The 19,395-nt window shown below is 60.9% G+C and overlaps 2 protein-coding genes across 4 annotated transcripts in view; one reads left to right on the top strand and one right to left on the bottom strand.

Annotated features, from left to right (window-relative positions):
* Window positions 1-2,040: 2,040 nt before the first annotated feature.
* On the bottom strand, window positions 2,041-19,390 carry PPRC1 (PPARG related coactivator 1). 2 transcript variants are annotated; one of them, XM_066191074.1, is made up of 14 exons: window positions 19,324-19,390; window positions 11,350-11,493; window positions 11,053-11,208; window positions 10,541-10,663; window positions 7,424-10,166; window positions 6,955-7,008; window positions 6,515-6,575; window positions 6,080-6,165; window positions 5,127-5,925; window positions 3,517-3,690; window positions 3,287-3,350; window positions 2,962-3,083; window positions 2,675-2,826; window positions 2,041-2,372 (listed from the first exon to the last, which is right to left on the bottom strand). In XM_066191074.1, exons 2-14 carry the CDS (start codon window positions 11,407-11,409, stop codon window positions 2,269-2,271), a joined length of 4,698 nt encoding a protein of 1,565 aa, XP_066047171.1. In that variant the 5' UTR covers window positions 11,410-11,493; window positions 19,324-19,390; the 3' UTR covers window positions 2,041-2,268. The 2 variants fall into 2 exon arrangements, with proteins under 2 accessions (XP_066047171.1, XP_066047170.1); XM_066191073.1 differs by lacking the exon at window positions 19,324-19,390 and adding an exon at window positions 15,321-15,461.
* The window catches only part of LDB1 (LIM domain binding 1), a 25,147-nt gene continuing 24,882 nt past the window's right edge, over window positions 19,131-19,395 (top strand). For both annotated transcript variants that reach the window (XM_066191076.1, XM_066191075.1), the window contains exon 1: window positions 19,131-19,227. In XM_066191076.1, the coding sequence (XP_066047173.1) occupies window positions 19,203-19,227 (25 nt within the window). In that variant the 5' untranslated portion in view covers window positions 19,131-19,202. The remainder of the gene's footprint in view (window positions 19,228-19,395) is intronic.

Genomic DNA, 19,395 nt, shown 5'->3' with positions numbered 1-19,395 from the left:
ATGCTGTGCTCACTGGGCTGCCCAAATGCACACACTTAAGGTCCATGGAATAGCATATGCCCAGAGGTTCCTGGGGTCGCTGACAACAGCCATCCCCTGTTCCCAGCTCCACCTCGCCCATAACACTACCCACTCCTGCCTGCCTCTTCAGCTACACCAGTTTCAAGGAAAGGCTGTAAAGGAACTTTCAGACCACTTAAACTATTTGTAGAAACAAGCCCAGCTCTAAGGCACATAAGTCCTTCTTCAGGCCTGAATCACCCAACAGCTGTAGAGGGTTTTTGCAGCTGGCTTAACAGACGGTCTCCCTGTAAAACTTGCTTGGATCCACATGCCCTCACTACTGTTATGGCAGCTCTAAGACCAGGGAGATGCTGGTCAGCACCACCATCAGCCCAGCAGCTCTGGGCAGGACAGGGGCTGCAGGTCTGCTGCAGCCACAGTGCCTTGCGTGAACTCACAGAAAGGGACACACATCCGCTCCACAAGACCCCACTGGGCCCTGGCTGTCACCCCCTCCTTCAAAGTCCCTGGAAGAACTGCATTACTGATTAACAGCCCCCTGCCTGCCTCCCCCCATCCCACTAACATCCTTGCCTGCAGCTGCCTCCTTGGACCTTCCCTTGCATAGTAAAGTCCGGGGCCAGGCAGGAGAGGACAGGGTGGGAGCTCACTCAGGGCCCACCTGCAGGCAGCCTTACTGTACCCCACATGCCTGGGTACTGTAGAGGCCTCCCTGGGCTGAGCGGTGGAGCAGCACAAGTCACCCGGTGTGCAGGCAGAAGCAGGAGCACCTCACTTCATCTAGGGGAGCAGTGAAAGAAGAGGTGGGTTCCAGCTACAGTGTCAGACCACAACAGTGCTGCAGTACATCCAGGCACAGCCACAAAGGGCTCAGAGCCTTGACCACGATCCAAGCGCCAACATCAGCATCAACTTGGCTGAACCCCCCCACACTGGGTTTATTGCCCCTATTCCCCTCCCTGCACTCACACTATTAGAGTGGGTGCTGCCTCCACCAAGAAAGGGAGCTGAAGGGACTTTGATCAGCCCTCTCCCACCCCAAACACCATGAAAAACCCTGGGAGTGGCATGGGGAGTCCATCCCCTGCTCATCACTTCCCTCCACACGCTCCCAGCTCTGCACTGCTCAGTTGGGCAGCTGCAGGCTTCCCTAACCCAGGGTACTCAATGCCATCTCGGGGTTCCCAGTCAGCACTCTCACCTGCAAGGGACCCCCAAGCTTGTCCCAGCCCAGGAGCAGTCCAAGGCAGAGCGTTTCTCTGACTGTGAGCACAAGAGCAGGAAAGATGCTCGGCAGCAGGCCCAAGTATGCTCCCTTGGGGGCTGCCTGCGATCGCTCCTCTCCACCATGAGCTGCAACGCACTGAGAAGGCCTAGACAGGCATCATCCATCCCTCCCTGCCACTGGCCCTCCTTTCCTGCCAAGCGCCATCCCACTGCAGAGAGCTGTAATCTTTCTGCAGTCACACGAACACCTCTCCCTGGGGGAAACCCAGAGATGAGATGTCACCCCTCTCCTTCCAGCGAGCCGGAGCAATACCAAGGAGCAGGCTCGAAAGGGGCATGCACCCAGGGCAGTAGGCTCGGAGCGAGCAGGGCCCTGCCCGAGCTCTGGCCCAGGGCTACAGCCCGTTCCCAGCCCACTGCCGGGAGCGGCGCTGGAGGATCTTGCACTGCCCCCCCGTGGCCATCGCGGGAGGTGCAGGTGGCCCCAAAACGGCTGGGAGTCTCGGGGCGCCAAGTCCTGCAGTCAGCAGAGCCCGAGAGATGATCACAGGGGTCCTTAGAGAGGCATTCACCCCGTGCCAGGTCACTGCAGACTGCCGACAGTCATACGCTCAGTGACCTCAGTCCTGCCCCATTCTCCCCAGACATTCCCACTCCTGTGCCCAGCCCAGGACCTGTGCAACATTTCATGGAGCCATACTACAGGCAGAGTCCCTGGCATCTTGATGGGGGCACAGCCTGAGCCCACACCTGGGAATAGCCCACACAAAGGAGGAAACAAGGCAGTGCTGCTGCTTGGGCATCCACATTTATTGTAAGTCTGGGGCAAGCCCAGGGCTGCCACTTGACTGGACTGCTCCAGTTGAAGGCCAATGACCCGTCCTTCTTAAATATTGGTTATAAAACAAATTTTTTTCCTTTTTCATTTTATTAAAAACCTCATCTCTCTCTCCATACTTTTTTTGCCTTTTGTATTTGAGTATAAAAGTGGGGGCGGGTGCTCCGCCTTGCCGGCTGCTACCTCCGCAGGCTGCGCTGTGCCTGCTGCAGCAGAGTGTCGAAGTCCAGGGAGTCAAATTTGCTTTTGACAGGAGCTGGGTCAAAATCCTCCCGGTTTGAATCTGGAAGAGATGGGGAGAGGCTGTCCTGAGCCCATGGAAACACCGGCACAGTTCTGGCAATTCCCACAGCAAACTTATCTTGTTTCACCTGCCAGCTTCTAGACCCAGAGTTGGGCCGGCCTCCAACACAGTGCCGGAGAGACAGGGAGCCCCCATTCAACCTCCCTCCAGGGCAGGACCGTTCCTGGATGTGGCTCTGCTGACAACCATAACTGACCCCAAGTATGGGGACTCCTACACCTCTGGAAAGAAGAGAAGGACCCAGGGAGGCCAACTCCTAACTTGGAGGTTGCACAACTCACCCAAGTCGGCATAGTTCCTCCTGCAGAACTGCCTGCGGCCACCAAAGCACAGGTCGAAGGGCTGCTCATCTGGGCGCCGCAGCTTGTGTCCACTCTCGATGGCAGCGAAGGCTTCCTCAGCATAACGGTAGGTGACAAAGCCATAGTTATCCCTGACATTGGAGGAGATCAGCAGCAACAGTTATGTTTGTTTCCCCTTGGTCTGCAACATCCCCTTGAGTAACAGGAAAAGGGCCAAGAGGAGTCATCCTTGAGAAGGGACTGACCCATCTTCCCACAGCTCTTACCCTTCGGAGCGGAAATGCAGGGTACACTCCTCAATGTCCCCAAATACAGAGAAGCGGTGCCGCAGCTCCGACCGTGTCATCCTGCTGGGGATCTTGCCAATAAACACAACTCGCCGCTCCTCCTGCGGATAGGGATGCCCCATCCATGAGCAGGACCTCTCGCACAGAGCACCCTCCCTGCATGGCCTCCTACCACACCGTGCCCTGGCTAGGGCCTCCCAGCAATGCTGCTGGCAAGGCTGCACCCCCGTGGCTTTCTGAAGTGACAGAGGAGCTGTGGAGCCCCAAATTTCCACTCCCAGATTCCCAGCCCTCCATCACTTACTATTGCACGTTCCTTCTGGAGGATCCTCTGCCTTTGGTAGTGGTCCTGTGCATCATAACTGTATCTGTCAGGGCAGAAACCAGACACGTGAGCTACAGAATCACAGGGATGTCAGAAGAGTGATTTCAAACACAAGAGACATCTTGAAGGAGTGGGTCCAACCCTCCTCCACAGGAGGCTGGGAGATGGGCCGGAGAGAGCTCACACCCCTGCAGGGTGGCCACACTCACCTTCTCCACCTGTTACTCCTCCTGCGGGGCGAGGGAGAGCGGGACTGGCTGCGGGACGTGGACCTGGATGAGTAGGAGGACGTTGATGAAGAGGATGAGGACCTGTCCCGGGACCTGCCGCATGACCCACAGCTGGAGCGAGAGGAGGAGCTGTGGGAACATCTAGAGCGGTACCTGGGGGAAAGGGGAGATACAGCTGAGCCCTCTCTTTGTCCAGCATCATGAGGCTCCGAAGTAGAAAAAGACCTCAATCATCTCCATGGTATCCAGCATCCCACTTGAACAGGACACATCCCCAGGATGGGGAAGCCTCTGCCCAAGATTGCGAGGGCAGCAACAACACTACAGAAATGTTGCTCCATTTGGCTCCCAATGGCACAGAGAAAAGGGAGCAGGCTCACAGAATGCCCAGCTTCTCAAGAGCAATAAATAGTCATGGGGGAAATGAGGCACAGAGCTGTGCCTGGGAGGGCCCAGAAAGGGCTAGGAGTTCTGTGCTGAGCCCCACACGATGCATAGGACAATATAACCATGTTGTGCTCAACAGCCATGTAAACAGAGACCGCGAGAGCTCCAGCAAGGCCAGGGAAAGCTTAAGGACAGCAGGACCAAAACATGTCTGGGATTAAGCTGTGTTGCCTCCAGCCAGGAGCACAGTCCCTCTCCAGACATGCTGGCCATAGGTGGTCCCTGCCATGGGCAAACCCAGGCCTGGCAGGACATGCTGCCTGGCTCTGCCACATATTCTCCTGGAGGACAGCAAGTCAGGGTGGCACAGTATAAAGGGACATTTTCCAACACAAGGCCAGCTGATTTGCTGGAAAGCCAAGCCAGACATGTTACTTGACAATCCCTAACCTGCACATCCATGGAACATGGCGCTTTTATATCTGCCCTTTCCAGCTCGTCTCTGCATTTACCAGCCATCAATGAAGGGGTCTTGGTTGGACAGGCCTCTCATGCCCAGGGATGTCTCCAGAACCAGCTGACACCCAGAGCATGACAGAAAGAGAACCCCTTTACCAGCTTCAGTGCCTCTCAGCCCAGCTGGGACAGGCTGCACATCACTCCAAAGGACTCCAAAAGAAATGCATCCCAGAGAGACCAAGCTGTCCCACTTTCCTACACAGCCAACTGCATAAGGAGAACCAGGAGCCCCTGAGGCAGCCAAGCCAGACAGGTTTTTTTCCTGCTTGCCTCCAGCAGCTCCCTGGAGAGCTCCACAGCAGCTCCTCTCATTCTAAACCGAGGGCTGCAGCAAACCCACAGCACAAATATGAACACCTGCCGTAATAGTCCAGAAAAAGCATCCAAAAGCAAAGATGCAGCCAAGGACTTGTAACACAGACCGGATGTTCCAGACGGAGGAAGGAAGTCTGGCTCAGTGGTGGCTTTGCAGGCACACGGGCCCAGATGTGGGCTTCAGCCACAAATGGATGGGCAGAGTGTTGCTGCAGCTCCTCCACCCTCTGTGAGCCAAACATCTTTTCAGAAGGGCCACAAGGACAAAAAGATCAAATCCAGCCATCTAGTAGGACCATAAAGATGCATCTGGGCACTTGCAAAAGACCGGTCACTGCCCCAAGTGCAAGCAACAACCCACTGCTTACCTTCGCCACCGCTTGGGGGGTGGGGAGAGCGACCGTGACCGGGATCGGGAGGACGAGGATGAAGATGAAGACGAGGACTCGCTAGCTCCATCCGAACTGGAGCTGAAAGAACGGCTGGCACGACTCCGGCCAGCCCTCCAGCTGTCGGCAGAGGGGCTGGGTGAGTCCTGCGGTCTCCGGTAGCAGCGCAAAGACCGCTTGGCAGCAGCATGGCTGGGCTGGGTACTGGGAGTCCGCACCTCCTGGTCCCGGCAGGGGGATGCAGCTGGAGACAGGAGCACTGAGGTGGGGGGACTGCTGCACACAGTGGTGGCCTTATTGGGGATGGTAGTCCGATAATCCAGGGGAGCTTGGCAGGCCATCCCCAAGGGCTCCTGGCTGTGCCCCATGGTGGTGTTAGGGGCTGGTGGGGTGGGCTCAGGTTGGTCCAGCGTCCGTTTGGTTAAAGAGGAGATGGGTTTGATAGTGATGTCCCGGTGGTGTTTGACATTCCAGCGGGAGCCACCCTTGGCAGCGGGCTGCGTGCTAGGGATATTGCTGTTCTCTAGCCGTGGTGTTCCTAGGATGCAGTAGTCATGGTCTCCCGAGCAGACGTGGCTGGGGGCTGTGCTGGTAGAGGCTGGCACCATGCTCTTCACCTGGATCTTGTTTGGGGGCAGTGGCTTGGCTTTCATCAGCTTGGTCATCTTCTGGGGCCCTTCCTGAGGCACAGACCCAGGTGACTTGGTCTTGGCCAGCAGCGAGACAGCAGGCAAAGGCTTCCAGAGCTGGTGAGGAGGTGTCGCTGGGGGCGTGAGGCCTGGGAGAGCAACAGAATGCTTACAAGAGCAGCCCTTTGCTGCAACTCACCCAGCTGGGGCTCCCTCATGTCCCAGCCTCCCTCACTCCCCCTAGGGTGTCCCCCAGATACACAACATGGCAGACTACCCTACCTCACCCCAAGTATTCATTACCTGCCACATTGGCCAGCTCAGAGGCCTGTAGGCCATCTGGGGGCTTCCTGTCCTGCTGGGTTGGTGCATCCTGCTGAGTCTCAGGCCTGAGAATGGGAAAGCAGCTTTGTCAAACACAGCAGGCAAAGCCCAGCCCCACTCCCCACATCTGGGGTACCCACTCAACCTGCCCCACCGGTCAGTTCACGAGGACAGAGGATCCAATAGAGTTGCAAGGATAAAACTTGCACAGCCTGGTCATGCCCATCACTGCTTCTCCCGGTTTTTCCCCCTCAGTACCAGCTCTGTCCCAGTCCAGTGACAATCTCAGCCTCTCCTGGGCCAATGGACACAGCTCCGGCACATTCCAAACCCTGCCAGGACTGAAAGCTGCCCTGTGCCCTTGCTCTGCTGGGCGCCACACTGGGCACCAGCTGCCAAGGTCTTGACACTTACCCAGAGCTCCCCATCAGCTGCCTTTCCTCAGGGGGCTGTACAGGAGTTTCCTCCTTCTTGGCTGAAAAGAGAACAGGCAGGTGAGAGTGGCAACAAGTGGGGTTGAAGGACAGGGTCTACAAAGCACCCCAAACACAGCTCAGAGGTGTCACAGTACCTGAAACCCAGCTCCCTGGAGATAGGAGCTGCACATCCTTTTTCCCCTCACAGACTCCTCACCACCCCTTTGGTTGCCATAGGGACTCCCAAGTGTTTCCACAGGCCAAGGAGATGGAGAGAGACAGCCGCAGGACAAAACACCTGGGCAGGGTAACACGAGCCCACAGGCAGCAGATTCACAGCCCTCCCACTACCACCCTGACACAGGGAACATGGAAAGCCCAGGGAGGCCAGCATGGCACGGAGGGAGCCCTGTGGGGGATGGAATGCCAGATCCACACCTTCAGACATCTCAAACTGCTCCAGCAGGCTGGACAGGTCGGTGGCTTCAATCCCTGGCCAGGGAGAAAGTGCAGCAAATCAGATCAGCCAGAATTCTCTCAGCACCGCAGTGATGCACCCTGACCCCATTCCCCCCTGCATCAGCCTCCCTGAATGGTGGGGTAAGTACTGGGGAGGAAAAGCAGTAACAGAGCCTCCAACAGTTCTGTTACTGTCCACAGCAAGGACAGGAGCACCCAGCTCTGCAGTCCCAGAAGGGAGTAGTTTCAGGACAGTCAGCCCAGACCACCCATTGTAGGCAACATCCTAGCAGAGTACTGGGAAAAGACTGCAAGCCCGTAGGTATAGCTTTGCCACTCTCGCCCCCAGAAGTGCCAGGAACCGGTCCTGCTACCCATGTTGCCGGCAGCACTGCAGCCTTGCTGGCTGCTGACACTCAACCCAGCGTCCTGCAGCCCTCCCACTCACCAATCTCACTGATGAAGGCTTGCACAATGTCCTTGCTGCTGTCACTGGGCTGGGCTGGGCTGAGGAGTGGTTGGTGCCTCCATGGCCGCGCAGTGGGTGCCTTGGTGGGAAGGCTGGTCTCTCGACCTGCTTTTGGTGGTGGTGCCACAGCCTGGGAGGTGGATTTTTGGCCAGGCAACTCCTGCCCAGCAGCTGCCTTGGGCTCCAACAGGGCTTTCTCCACTGCCTCCTGGCCTGACCCTACAGCCTTCTCCATGGTGTGGGTGCCAGGGGACTCCCCAACAGGGGCAGGAGACACCTCTGCTGGGCAGCAGATGACAGCTGGGGGGTCCTTTGGGAGCGGTTTGGGAGTTGCAGCTTGGGGCTCCTCCAGAGGCTGGGTGGCAACAGCCTGGGGGACTGGCATTGCAGGAGGGGCCCTGCTGGGCTGGGCAGTGGCAGCTGAGGGGGCTGGCAGGGGCTGGGTTGGGGCCGGAGCCAGTGGGGCCTTGGGGAGAGAGCTTTCTCCTGCCAGCCGTGCCTGCCTCCTGGGGCCTGACACCCTGCCAGCCGCTGGCCTGGCTGAGCCACCTGCAGCCCCCATCTCGCTGGTCGGGGCAGCAGGCAACTGGGCGGGGAAGGCTGGTGGCTCTGGGCAGCTGAGCACAGGGGGGGCAGGAGGCTGCCCATGCAGAAGGGCTGTGCCAGGGTGGCTGCCAGCCGGGAAGGCGGTGGTGGCCTGCACTGCTGCTCCGGGGTCCCTGTATGCAAGGGAAGGCACCGGAGGCGGCACGGGAATTCCTGGCCAGTAGGATGGTGGTGCCCACCCAACCGGGGCATAGGGGCCACCAGGGCCAAATGGAGGCGGGGGTGGCACAGCTGGAGGGGGCCAGGCCATGGCTGGAGGTGGGACGCCAGGCACCACGTGAAAAGTACTGGAGGAGCTGGCACCGGGTGGTGGGGGCAAGCCATGGCAGGCCATGGGCTGTGGGCTAAAGCAAGGCCAGGAAGGCACTGGTGGGTAAAGGGCATAAGCACCGGCAGAGGCTGGCGGCATCCCAGTGGGGGCCACCCCAGCAGCTGGGGGCACGTTTGGTGCAACAAAAGGCATTGGTGTTGATGGGGGTGGTGGAGCTGTGGCAGGTTCTGGGGCTGAAGTCAGAGCAGTGGGAGCTTTGCTGGCAGGAGGAGGGACAGCAGCAGGGCTGGTGGGTTTGTCTGCTCCCTTCTGAGCACCATCTGCCTCAGCGGTGGAGCGCATGGGTGACACCAGGCAGGGGATCTCCGCCAGCTCTGTCGGAGGCTCAGGGACACTGGGCCACTTGCTGGCCACTTGCTTCTTGCCTTCCTGGCTGCCACCTGTGCTGGGCTGACGGTGCAGCATGCGGATACGGTACTCATGCAGGCTCAGGGCCTTGGGTTTGGCTTCCTTAGGCAGGCCCTCACTCGGCTCTGCCACTGGCAGGCTCTGGGCAGGCTCCAACCCAACACCTTGCTCTGCGAGCTGAGAGGCAGCCTCCAAGACCCCACTGCTCTGTTCGGCAGATGGCTGTGCATCTCCCTGGCCCTCAGCCTGGTCTGTCAGGCTGCGACAGGCAGCTGCTGACTGCCCCTCCATGCTTGGTGCAGTCTTCTCCAGAGGCACCAGAGTCTTGTTCTTCTCCACGGCCACATTCACGGTTTCTGGTGCTGGCTCCTTCTGCAGTTCCTGCTTCACTTTCTTGGGCAGGAAGGCCCCTGCTGTGCTCTGAGGCCTGCCCCGGGGCCGTGGTGCCCGCTCAGCATGCAGCTCCATCTGCCCCTCTTTCCGGGCTCGTTCCAGCTGCTGTGCCAGGAAGTCTGAGACCTGAACAGAGGGACACTCTGCCCGCTGCCGGCTGATAGCTGGCTGCACATGGGGCTGTCCAGAGCCAGTGGAACGGAGGCGGTGGGCTACACAGTCCCTGCCAGGCCTGGCCTGCTTGCTTTGGTCCTCCCCTGCTTTCTTTTTCCTGCTCTTCCTTGCTCTCTCACGGCCCCGTCCCTTCTCAGAGCATTCACGTTTTCCACCTGCTGGGGCCTCTGTGCTGTGCGAGGAGCTGCTGTTGGGACCTAAGGCTCCAGGTGCCGCTGTCTCCAGTGGGGAGGTAGCCTCTGGGATAGTGCATGAAGGCTCTTTCCCAGGCAGTTTTTCCTCCTCCTCCCCTTCCACCCCATTTTCCTGGGTTGGAGCTCCTGGCAGCTCCCCTCGATCTTCTGGGACTGACTTCCTGGTACTCTCCTCTACTCCCAGGAGCTGGGGCTCCAGGTCAGGGGAGCTTGGAGTCAAGGGCTGCAGGACCACAGGGATCTCCACACTCTCTCCGTCTCCAGGCACAATTTCCAGCAAGACAGGACTGCTCAGAAGTTCCTTGGCCACAGGCTCAGCGTCAGGGTCCAGGCACACAGTGAAGGTGGGCAGGCAGTAGGGGTGCATAGACTTCACCAGCTCACTCAGGGATACGTCACCCGTGTTGATGATGCAGGGGTCTTCATGCTCCTCCAGCACTGCCGCAGCCTCACTCACACAGAAATCCACAGCCTCCATGCTGCTGTCTAGCTCCAGGCTCAAGGCAGCCTCCTCCTCCTCTTCCTCCCCATCACTGCGCTGCGGCAGGGGCTGCTCCCGGGCTCGGTGCCAGCCCACCTTCCGCTCCATCCTCGGGGTGCTGCAGACTTGCTTCTTTGGCAGCATCGGCTCCTCGAGGCCATGAGCTGCACGGTCCCAGGCCACATCTGTGTCAGTCTGGGAAGGGGGACCACAGCAAACATCAGCTCCTGGGCTTTTAGCAGCACTCCCCTAGGACAGCGAACTGGGTCTGCTGCAACTCTACAGCAAAGGCCCATGACAGACAAAAAGCTGGGACACATTTGACCCACCCAGGAAAACACAACAGAGCTAGAAATCTAACACTCCTATGGGAGCATCCCCAGTCCCTGGTACCCCCCCACCTGAGGCAGACCCTGCTCCCACTGCCAATGGTGCCTTGCAAAAGCATTGCTTCTGGGAAAGGATGCCTGTGCCAGGAAGGCAGGCTGGGACTGGGGGCTGCAGCAGGGACAGTTATCCCAGCACCACCCCAACACTGCTGCTTCAGCTTCCCCTGCTCAGCTGCTCACCTTCCCAACCACAGAGACACTGCTGCTGCTGCTGCTGCTGAGAGGCCTGAGAGCCTTAGGCTGTTCCAGGGTAGGGTTCTCGCACTCTAGCAATGGGCGGGATAAGGCGAGAAACTTCTGAAACTGGAAAGATGGACAGAAGATGAGACAGTGGCAGGTCTATGCAGCTGGAGGGGACAGGCCACCCCCAGCCCCACAGTGTCCTCGCACTTCACCCCACAAAGCCTAAGAGCAAACAGCCCTGTTTCACTCACACTGCACACAGGCAGCTCCCATTGGGCTGCTCCTCAAAGCCTCTAGCACATCTCTGGCTCTATACAGAGACCCAAGGCGAAGGCATGGCCCTCCAGAACACTTCTCCCATGCTGGAACCATCATGAGACTATATCTCAGGGTACTGGGGACCAGGGTCCTACTACTTCAGGGCACCCTCATACTAGGACCTGGCAGAGCCCTGCCTGAGCATCTTTCCATGGGCTCTGGGGTCAGGCTGCATCTGCCCCCCAACTTACCGAGGGATTCTCTCGCTCACGAGGTGAGGTCAGCAGCTCTGCATCCATGATGGTGTCAAAGGGAGACAGGGTCTCGTCATCTGTGCTGTCCAGGATCTCTGTGATGGCAGTCAGCAGGGACAGCTCGTTCTGTGCATCCAGACAGGCCTTGCTCTGCTGCAAGGGTAGGGACAGTCTCAGAGGGCGATGGGATACAGCCATAAGACTGGATATGGAGGACACTGCCACCACCCCCACCCATGCCACAGCCAAGGCCAGCCCGGCTGCCACATCCCACATCTGTGTGTGAGCTCCCACCTCGCTCAGAGAAAGATCCTCAATGATGGAGATCACAGAGGAGTCGAGATAGTCCTGCATTGTCCCCAGGATCTCTTCAGCTTCTAAGATGGTTTCTGCATCCAATGATGTTAAGTTCAGGTCATCCTCCTCAAGGGAAAAGCACTGTTGAGGAGCATGGGGAGCCAGGTAAACACTTTGCACAGCCCCACTACCAGCATTGATTTCCCTCAGCACACATGGGCTCCTGACAGCCTGTGCTGCAAACAGCAGCACAGCACCCCTCACAACCCCTCTGCACCCTGAACACGCAGGGGAAGCAGGTGGGACACAGCTGCTGGTCAGAAGGTGGCACAGGGCACCTTCCCCCTTGCTTTCAGGAGACTCCACTGCACAAAACCCTGCTCTGCTTTCAGCCCAAGACCCTTCCAGTTACCCAGGATGCCTCCACACCAAAAATTTCTGCCTGATTCACTCTGCAGCTGCATGACTGGGACAGATGAATGGATAAAACACCAGGCTCTACCCAACACCACACTCTGGTTGTGCAGGACAGGGAGGGAACAGGCTAGCTGCCGCCACCTCATGGACTGTCACGTGCTCCTCCAATTCCGCCTGTTGGCGCTTCAGATAAGCCCAAAACCATTACGAAATTCATAACAAAAGTGAAGGAGTCAGCAAGAGGGGTGCAGCCAGCTGCCACTACCGGAGCCCTACCCCAATACCTCTGCTGCGGGCTACAGGAGGACATAGTCTGTGCCTGCCATCCAGGACCAAACCAGTTTGTTACTCTTCCTCCTTCAAATTCCCAACCCCACATCCTTTCCAGTCCCCCAGCCACCTCCAGGGATGCTTGGGTAATTCTGAGAAACTTCAAAAAATGATTTGCACTGCACTCCAGGGCCATGCTGCAGGATAGCCAGGAAAAGTCAGATGCTGGGCGAGGGCAGGGGCTGCAGCTCCAATTGAGTAGAGCTATAGGACATACAGAGCAGAGCAGCAGCGCAGGCGTGTCACTGGCAGGAGACGGGATGCGAATTCCTGTTTGTAGATGGGCTTAGGCAGAGAGATAATGGAGGCTGGAAAGATAAGGGCACCAAGGACAGAGCCCTGGGAGAGTACACCTCCCACCCAAAGATAGCCGGAAACAGGCTTCAACCCATCTTCCTGCCCTTGGAGCAGCACCAGTACGGTAAGAATACGGCTGAACCTTGCAGGATGCGCATCTGATGCAGCTCACCTGTTTTTCATGTAGGTACCACAGCTTGCGTGAGGCTGTGCCCATGCAGAACAAAATGCACCTTGTACCTAGAGAGAACCTGCTAATACTTAGAAATCCCCTTCTACCAAGCAGTAAGCTGCACCAGAGAGACAGCAGGCATTTCGTGAAATAGGTGTTTCTAAAATATGACAGCACCAAAGCCACACACCCAAATCTCTGGTCCCTGGAGCTCTTCAGAGACTTGCTCCAATAAGACAAAGCAGGCACTACTGCCCACAGCACACCCAGGAGCCCTGTGCAATCCCAGAACACAGGCACACCAAGACCAGGCTGGGAATCAAAGCCAGGACACCCACAGCAATGCCCTGAAGCTACCCATCCCAAAGTCCCCCAGTCTGTGACATGACAGCCCTAAAGACAGGAGTCTGCAGTGGTTTGGGGCTCAGCAGGCAGCTTGGCAGCCTAGACCAGCCTCTCCCAAGGGCCCTCTGCCTGGAAGTGGAGCCCACCAGTAACACCAGGACACCACTCCACTCCACCATGCAAATCAGGCTATGGAGCTGATTCAGAGCAGTTTTCCTGCTCAGCATCCCAGTCCCAACCCTTCCCTGTGCTGGCTGCTGGTCAGAGAGCGGCGCAGAGCCTGCTGGCAGCCCTCTAGGCGCAGCCTGGCTGCCATTCCCGGCCAATCCTCACGCAGATACTGGGAGGACATCCAGGCTCACACGCCCAGCTCCGGCGTGCAACCCTGAGTCAGCGGTGACCAGCAGGCAGAGGCACCCGGGCCACCAAAGGAACCAGGAGGATGGAGCATCAGCAGCCCAGGGACGAGGGGATCATCTGACCCCTGCCTGTAGATGGCAAAGGGATCCGGAGGACACCTCGGCGCTGCACAGCCCTGCCCGTATGGCCACAGGGCTGGGTCTCCCCAAAGAAAGCATGTAATAAGACGTTTCCAGCTGTGATCAGCGCTGGACATTAGGAGGGCGGGAAGTAAAACCCTGCCACTCAAATGGCCTCTTCCTTGTGGCTCCTGGCCGAAGCCAGGGCAGGAGGAAAGCAGGGAGGGCGGGCAATGTCCCATGCGTTCCTCGACTCCCTTGACTCAGCGCCTTGCAAAAAGGAGTCCCACAGCCGTGAGTCACCGGCCTGGGCTGTGTTCCCCCAGGACTCCCTTTGATCCACCTGGGGACGGGCCCCTCCTGCAGCCCTCATCACTTGAGCATCGCTTGTGCGTCGGGGCGGGGGTACAAACCAGCCCAGCCTGCTCCAGCGTCCCTGCCCGCTCTCTTCCCTACCAGAGACCCCTGTCACTCCTAGCCCGGAGGGGAGGGGGGAACCCCCCATGCCTCCTTCACAGCTCCGTGTTTGCTTTCCAGCAGCGCTGCAGGGAAGAGTCACGGGAATGTTCAAGGACAGGCTTCGGCTCTGGCCACGCTGTGCCCAAGCAACCAGCACTGCCGGGGAGAAGGGAGGATGCCCACAGCCTCAGAGTGGGCTTTGGGCACGCGGGCTACTGGGACTGGAGCTCACTGCTTGCAATGGACACAGTCTAAGCGTGGCCACCAGCTCTTCCAGCACCCACCCGGGGCAGGGTACACCGCGCTCGCCGCTCTGGTCCCCGGAAGGGACAACGGAGGCCCCCGCAGGCTGCTGGTGACACGTGTGCCCGGCGTGCTGCGGCTACGCCCCGAGCACAGGGCGGCCATGGTCCCCGCCTGGCTGCCAAGGCTGCTCTTACAGCGCCGGAGCTACCGGCAAGGGCGCGGGGTGACCCCGGGAAGGCGGGGGGCTCCGCCCGGCCAGTACGGCACAGCCAGAGGATGCTCCGCGGATTCCTCTGCTGCTTTCGGAAAACATCAGGCAGGAACACACCTCTCTTCCCCCACATGCAGCCCACGCTGCTCGCGTCGGGGAGGGGTAAGACGGGGCTGGCGTCCCCCATCCCGGGGTCGGGATGGGGGGGTCGGTCTCCCCTGCAGCCCCTCGGCCACGCAGGAGGACCCTGGCGGAGGCAGAAGCCTAGGGCTTCCCCCAAAAACAAGCGCACAAGGCAGGTGCCCCCACGTCCCCTCCCGGGGTGCTGCATCCCCGCGCTCCCAGTCCAGACAGCAGCACCCGCACCCAGCCCGGGCCCGGCAGGGGCCCAAGCGGGGCCGGTGACAACGGCAGCGCCGCGCCCCACACCTGCCCCGGCGCGGGAGCCTCTTGCTAGGGGATAAAGCTCCGCTTCCCATGGATAAGCTCTTGGTACGGCTCGGGGAACCTCCCTCCCGGCCTGGGCCACGTTCTCACGCTGAGTTCCTGCCACCGAAACCGGCGGGCGACGGTGTCCCAAACCACGCCAGCCCCAGCTCCCCGCGGCCGCAGGTGGCACAGAGCGGCGCCGGGATGGAGGGGCTGCGGGGGAATGGCGCGAGCAGCATCCTCCTGTCCCGCATTACCCAAGCCCGTGGTGTCACCTCCCGCAGGGGACACCAAGCCACCCGTCCCGCCGGGTCCCGTGGCCGTGGTACGCCCCCCCCCAGCCCCATCATCTCCCCGCGCGGACACCCCACCCCAGCGGGAGAGCTCCGGGCACCCCATTCCCGCACCCATAGAAAGGGCGCCCCACTCCGGGACCAGCGCAGGCGCCGCCGACCCGCGCTGCGCCCCCCGCCCGCCGCCGGTGCGGCGGGCCCGCTCCCGGCACACGTGGTGCTGCCGCCGCGGGAGCCGCCCCGGCCTCCACGTGTCACGGCGCGGCCCGCCGCGCCCCGCCGCCCCTTACCTGCAGGGGGCTGCCGGCGCGGAAAGGCGGCTCGTGCAGGGCTCCGCAGCTCGCCAGGCCCCGCGGAACGGCCGCGGCGGCAGCGGCACCGGCCCCGGCCCCGTTGGCGGCGGGCACCGCTCCGCCCCGCCGCGCCGCCATCTTGGCGCCTCCGCTCCCAGCGCGGCCACTGTCGAGCGCGCCACGTGACCACTACCCGCCTCGCACTACAGCTCCCGGCGACCCCCGCGCCGCCCCGCCCGCGCGCGGCACGCTGGGAACGCACCCTTTAGCCGCCGGCCGCGCACCGAGAGGCGGGCACCTGCCTGAGGGGGCGCCCGGCCTCGGGAGCGCGGGCGGCCATCTTGAGGGCGGGCAGAGCCTCGGGCTTCGCCGCCATCGTTGCGGCGGGCGGGGTGAGGAGGGTCGGCCCAGCCCCGCGGCGGGCGGTGGGAGGGGCGGCGCGGGTGGGACTGGCGGGAAGCGCCCCCTGGGGGCGGGGCAGGCGCGCATTTTCCCGCGGAGCCACGGGCCCGCCCCGCCGACTCTGGCACACACGTGTGCGCGGTGGAGCCGCGTGTGCCCGCACTTCCCGGAAAGCAGGGGCAGAGCTGCTGTGGGCGCAGCGGCTCGCCGTCCCCTGGCTGTGAGCCTTCCCTGTGCCTGAGGTGCCTGTGTAGCACTACCATGGTGCTCCTCTGAGCCCAACCTCGTGTGGGACTGGTGGAGGTGACACGCACACGTGGTGGGCACAGGGAGGATGAAGAAAAAAACTATCGGGTGTGAACGGAGGGATGGGATGCAGCTTCCTGGCATGGCAACAGGGCAGGGTACCCGAGTCACTGCTTGTGCCTAGGCTCGTGCTGCTCTCCAAAGATGGCACACAGAAAATCACCTGGAAAATGTGAGGGAGCTAAACTCAGCTCACTGGACACAGTTACTGTCCAGCCTGACTCCCCAGAAAGGCAAGGGATGCTGGTGCACAGGCGCTTGGGGTGGCCCTGTTTGGTAACCTCTGTTCAGGAAGCCCAGAGTCCCTTCGGGTGCTGTCACTTCCTGTGCCTCTTTTTCTGCCTTTCAGATGGACTTTAGGATCATCTCATGGAGTTCATGGATGTTCTTACAGCAGCACAGGAGCAGTGTGGACATGTCACCGGAGCTCTGCAGTGCACTGTTTGCCTCGTGGGGGATAACTGTCCCAGCCTCTATGTCAGTCCCTGGCGCACAGACCTGCCCAGGCCAGATTCCCTTGGGGATTCACAGGACAGAGCTGCTTTTCTCAGCCTTGTGTGCCTGGTCATTGGGCTGAACTATGTCTGACATGTGGAGCCTCATCCTTCCTTGCTCTCTTTCCTTCCACCCCTGCCACAAGGGACTTTCAAATGTGATCACTCGTCCCACGTCACCTCCTGCCTCGCAAGGGTTGCTCCTCCCTAGCCAGAAACAGGCTCTCTGTCCAGGGGAGCTGTTCCCCTCCACCTCTTCATCCAAGGAGCCCATAGCACCTCTCGTCGACACTTGTATCTGGGCCAAAACACTGAGCAGCAGGCAGATGGCTGTGTCCTTCTCCAGGGCCATGGATCCATGTCTGAATGCTGCAGAGCACACGTGTTGCAATGGGTGAATGTGAGCATGCTGCTGGGGTGTGGGGGATTTTGCTGGATGCAACAGGCTCATCAGGACAGCACTTGCCTCTGGTACCGTGGGAGTACCAGAGGCTGGGCAAGTGAAGTGCTCCAGGCTCTCTGCAGCCCAGGTGTGGTTGCCCCTCTGAAGGGCACTTTGTTTCCCCTGAGCTCAACACATCTAAAGCAAGGAACAAGTCACTTTTGAAATGTCCATGTCTCTCTCCACTGGCCTGAGGAGAAGCTGCCCATAACCTGCTGACAGGGATATGGAATAATGTTCCCCTTGGAGCCCTGCAGCTTTCCAGTTCCTCCTTTGGAGCCCTGCTCCCCACCCTCCTTTCCTGTCATGTCCTCTCCCTGGGGCATATCCAGGGCATGCAGTGACCTGCCAAATCCCTCTGTGCCTGTGTGTGGCAGGACCCTGCGGCACAACAAGGCTGATCTCTGACAGAGCAAGTCTAGCCTGGTGTGTAGAGTGGGACCTGTAAAGTGGGACCGTATTCCTTGCACATAGGCTCCCTGGAGTGTGACCATAGGGAATCCCACCTGCAGGTACCTCCCTCTCCCAGTACAATCCTCAGCAGGGATGCACTCCTGGCACAGGGCAACACCAGGCATTCCTGCTGGTTTACAAGAAAAACAAACAACAGCTAGAAAGGAAAATGCACATTCTACATCCCTGGCTCCCCTCCCTTCCCCCTCTGTTTTGCAACCACTCCCTGGCCAGGCACAGCCAGATGCTGCTCAGGGTCGTTCAATTTCAGCCCGTGCAGCATCCAGGGTGGGCAGCTTGCTCAGGGCTAATAGGCACAGCCTACAAAGGAGAGCTCAAAAACCTGTGTGATGCTTAAAGGACACTTCACTCAGTAAAGAGGAATGTGAGTCCCACCCAGGCAGGAGCAGATGGGGTGGAGTTGGCCCTTTAGAGAGAAGAGAGGGCTTTGGCTCCTCGGAGCAGTTTGCTCAGCCCAGGACGTTGCTCCCATCGTGGGGCTGGGGCTGCATCTTGTCAAGGCAGTAGAGGGACAGTGCTTGCCTTTGCAGACTGGGCTCTAGCCCCACAGCCGATGTGCAGGAGCAGAGCTGCGTGGGTCTGGGGCAGGATCCGTGGTGTGATCCTCTTGGGCGGCTGTCCCCCAGGGAGACCCTGTCCGTATGGCACTCTGCTCCTTCTACCCTGGCCCCCGGCCTCACCCGGGATGCTGTCACATGCCTCCGGCACAGGGTGCAGCACAGACCAGAGCAGCTCCCAGCCTCCTGCCTAGCAGCCTCTGCCATCCCCGCACAAGGGACAGCAAACGCCGGTCACGATGTCCCTGAGTGTGCGAAGAGCTTCTGCAAACCCCCTTCCTTCCTGCCCCCCGGTCCCTTCCCTCCAACCTACGACCTCCACAGTGCCGTGTCCTCCCCGTGCCCCGGGGCTGGGAGACTGGCAAGGTCCCAAAAAGCACAAGCCTTAAGTAGGCTCCTCCATGCGGAACAGCCGTGGCGTCCTCTGCTCGTCCCCACAGCCTCCCGGGTGGAAACTCCAACAAGCCGCCCTGAGACACCCGGGGCACTCAACGGCCCCGAGCGCGGGTCCCTGAGCACTCGTCCCTCCAATCGGGTCTCTCTCAGGGCCTGGGAAGAGCAGCTCCGGCCGGGCAGGGCGGGATGGAAGCCTCAGCCCTGCGCCGGCCCCGGGAGCCCCCGCACCCACGGGGGTCTGGGGAGAGTGCTACCCCTGCCCCCACGGCTGCAAACCCCAGGGCGCAGCGCCGAGAGCCTCCTCGGAGCGGAGGGGGGACCCCTCGTCCTTCGCTTCACGTCCTCCCTCGCGGACCCCCCCGCCACACCGGAATCCCCCCGCCCCTCACGGTGACCGGAGAGGGGGCCGGGGGGGCGCGTGCGTGCGCGGCAGTGGGGGCAGCGACGAGTCGGGGGGGCGCGCACGCACGCAACACGCACGCGCTCGCGGCGGGGGGGGGAGGGGGGGAGAAAACGGGACGCCTCGCGCACGCGCAGAGGCGCCCCCACCCGCCCGCCGCCGGCGCAGCCGCCCCCGCCCCCGCTCCCGCTCCACCGCCGCGGCCCCCGCCCCGACCGCCCCCGCTGCCGCTGCTCCTGCTGCCGCTGCCGCCGCTGCTCCGCCGGTTCGCGGCGCGCCCGCCCGCCCGCCCCTGGCCGCGGCGCCACCCGCCGCCCGCCGCGCCGGAGCCCGCGGCGCGCCGCCCATGCGAGACCCCCGCGGCCCGGGCAGCGCGCAGCGACCCCCGGCCGGGCCAGGCATGTGAAGATGTCAGTGGGCTGTGCATGCCCTGGTGAGTGGCGCGGCGGCGGGGCCCGGGGCGGGGGCGGCCCCTGGGGCTGGGGTCCCCGCGGCATCGGGGCTGGGTGGGGAGCTGGGGGCCACTTACGGGGTGGGGGCCTCGGTGGTGTCGGGGTCTGGCTGTGGTGCTGGGGTCCCACGGTGTTGGTGTCCTGCTGTG

This window comes from Chamaea fasciata, unplaced genomic scaffold, assembly GCF_029207755.1.
Source record: "Chamaea fasciata isolate MVZ Bird 193981 ecotype frontalis unplaced genomic scaffold, bChaFas1.0.hap1 SCAF_9, whole genome shotgun sequence".
Lineage (NCBI taxonomy): Eukaryota > Metazoa > Chordata > Aves > Passeriformes > Sylviidae > Chamaea > Chamaea fasciata.
This window is presented reverse-complemented; position numbering and strand designations above follow the sequence as displayed.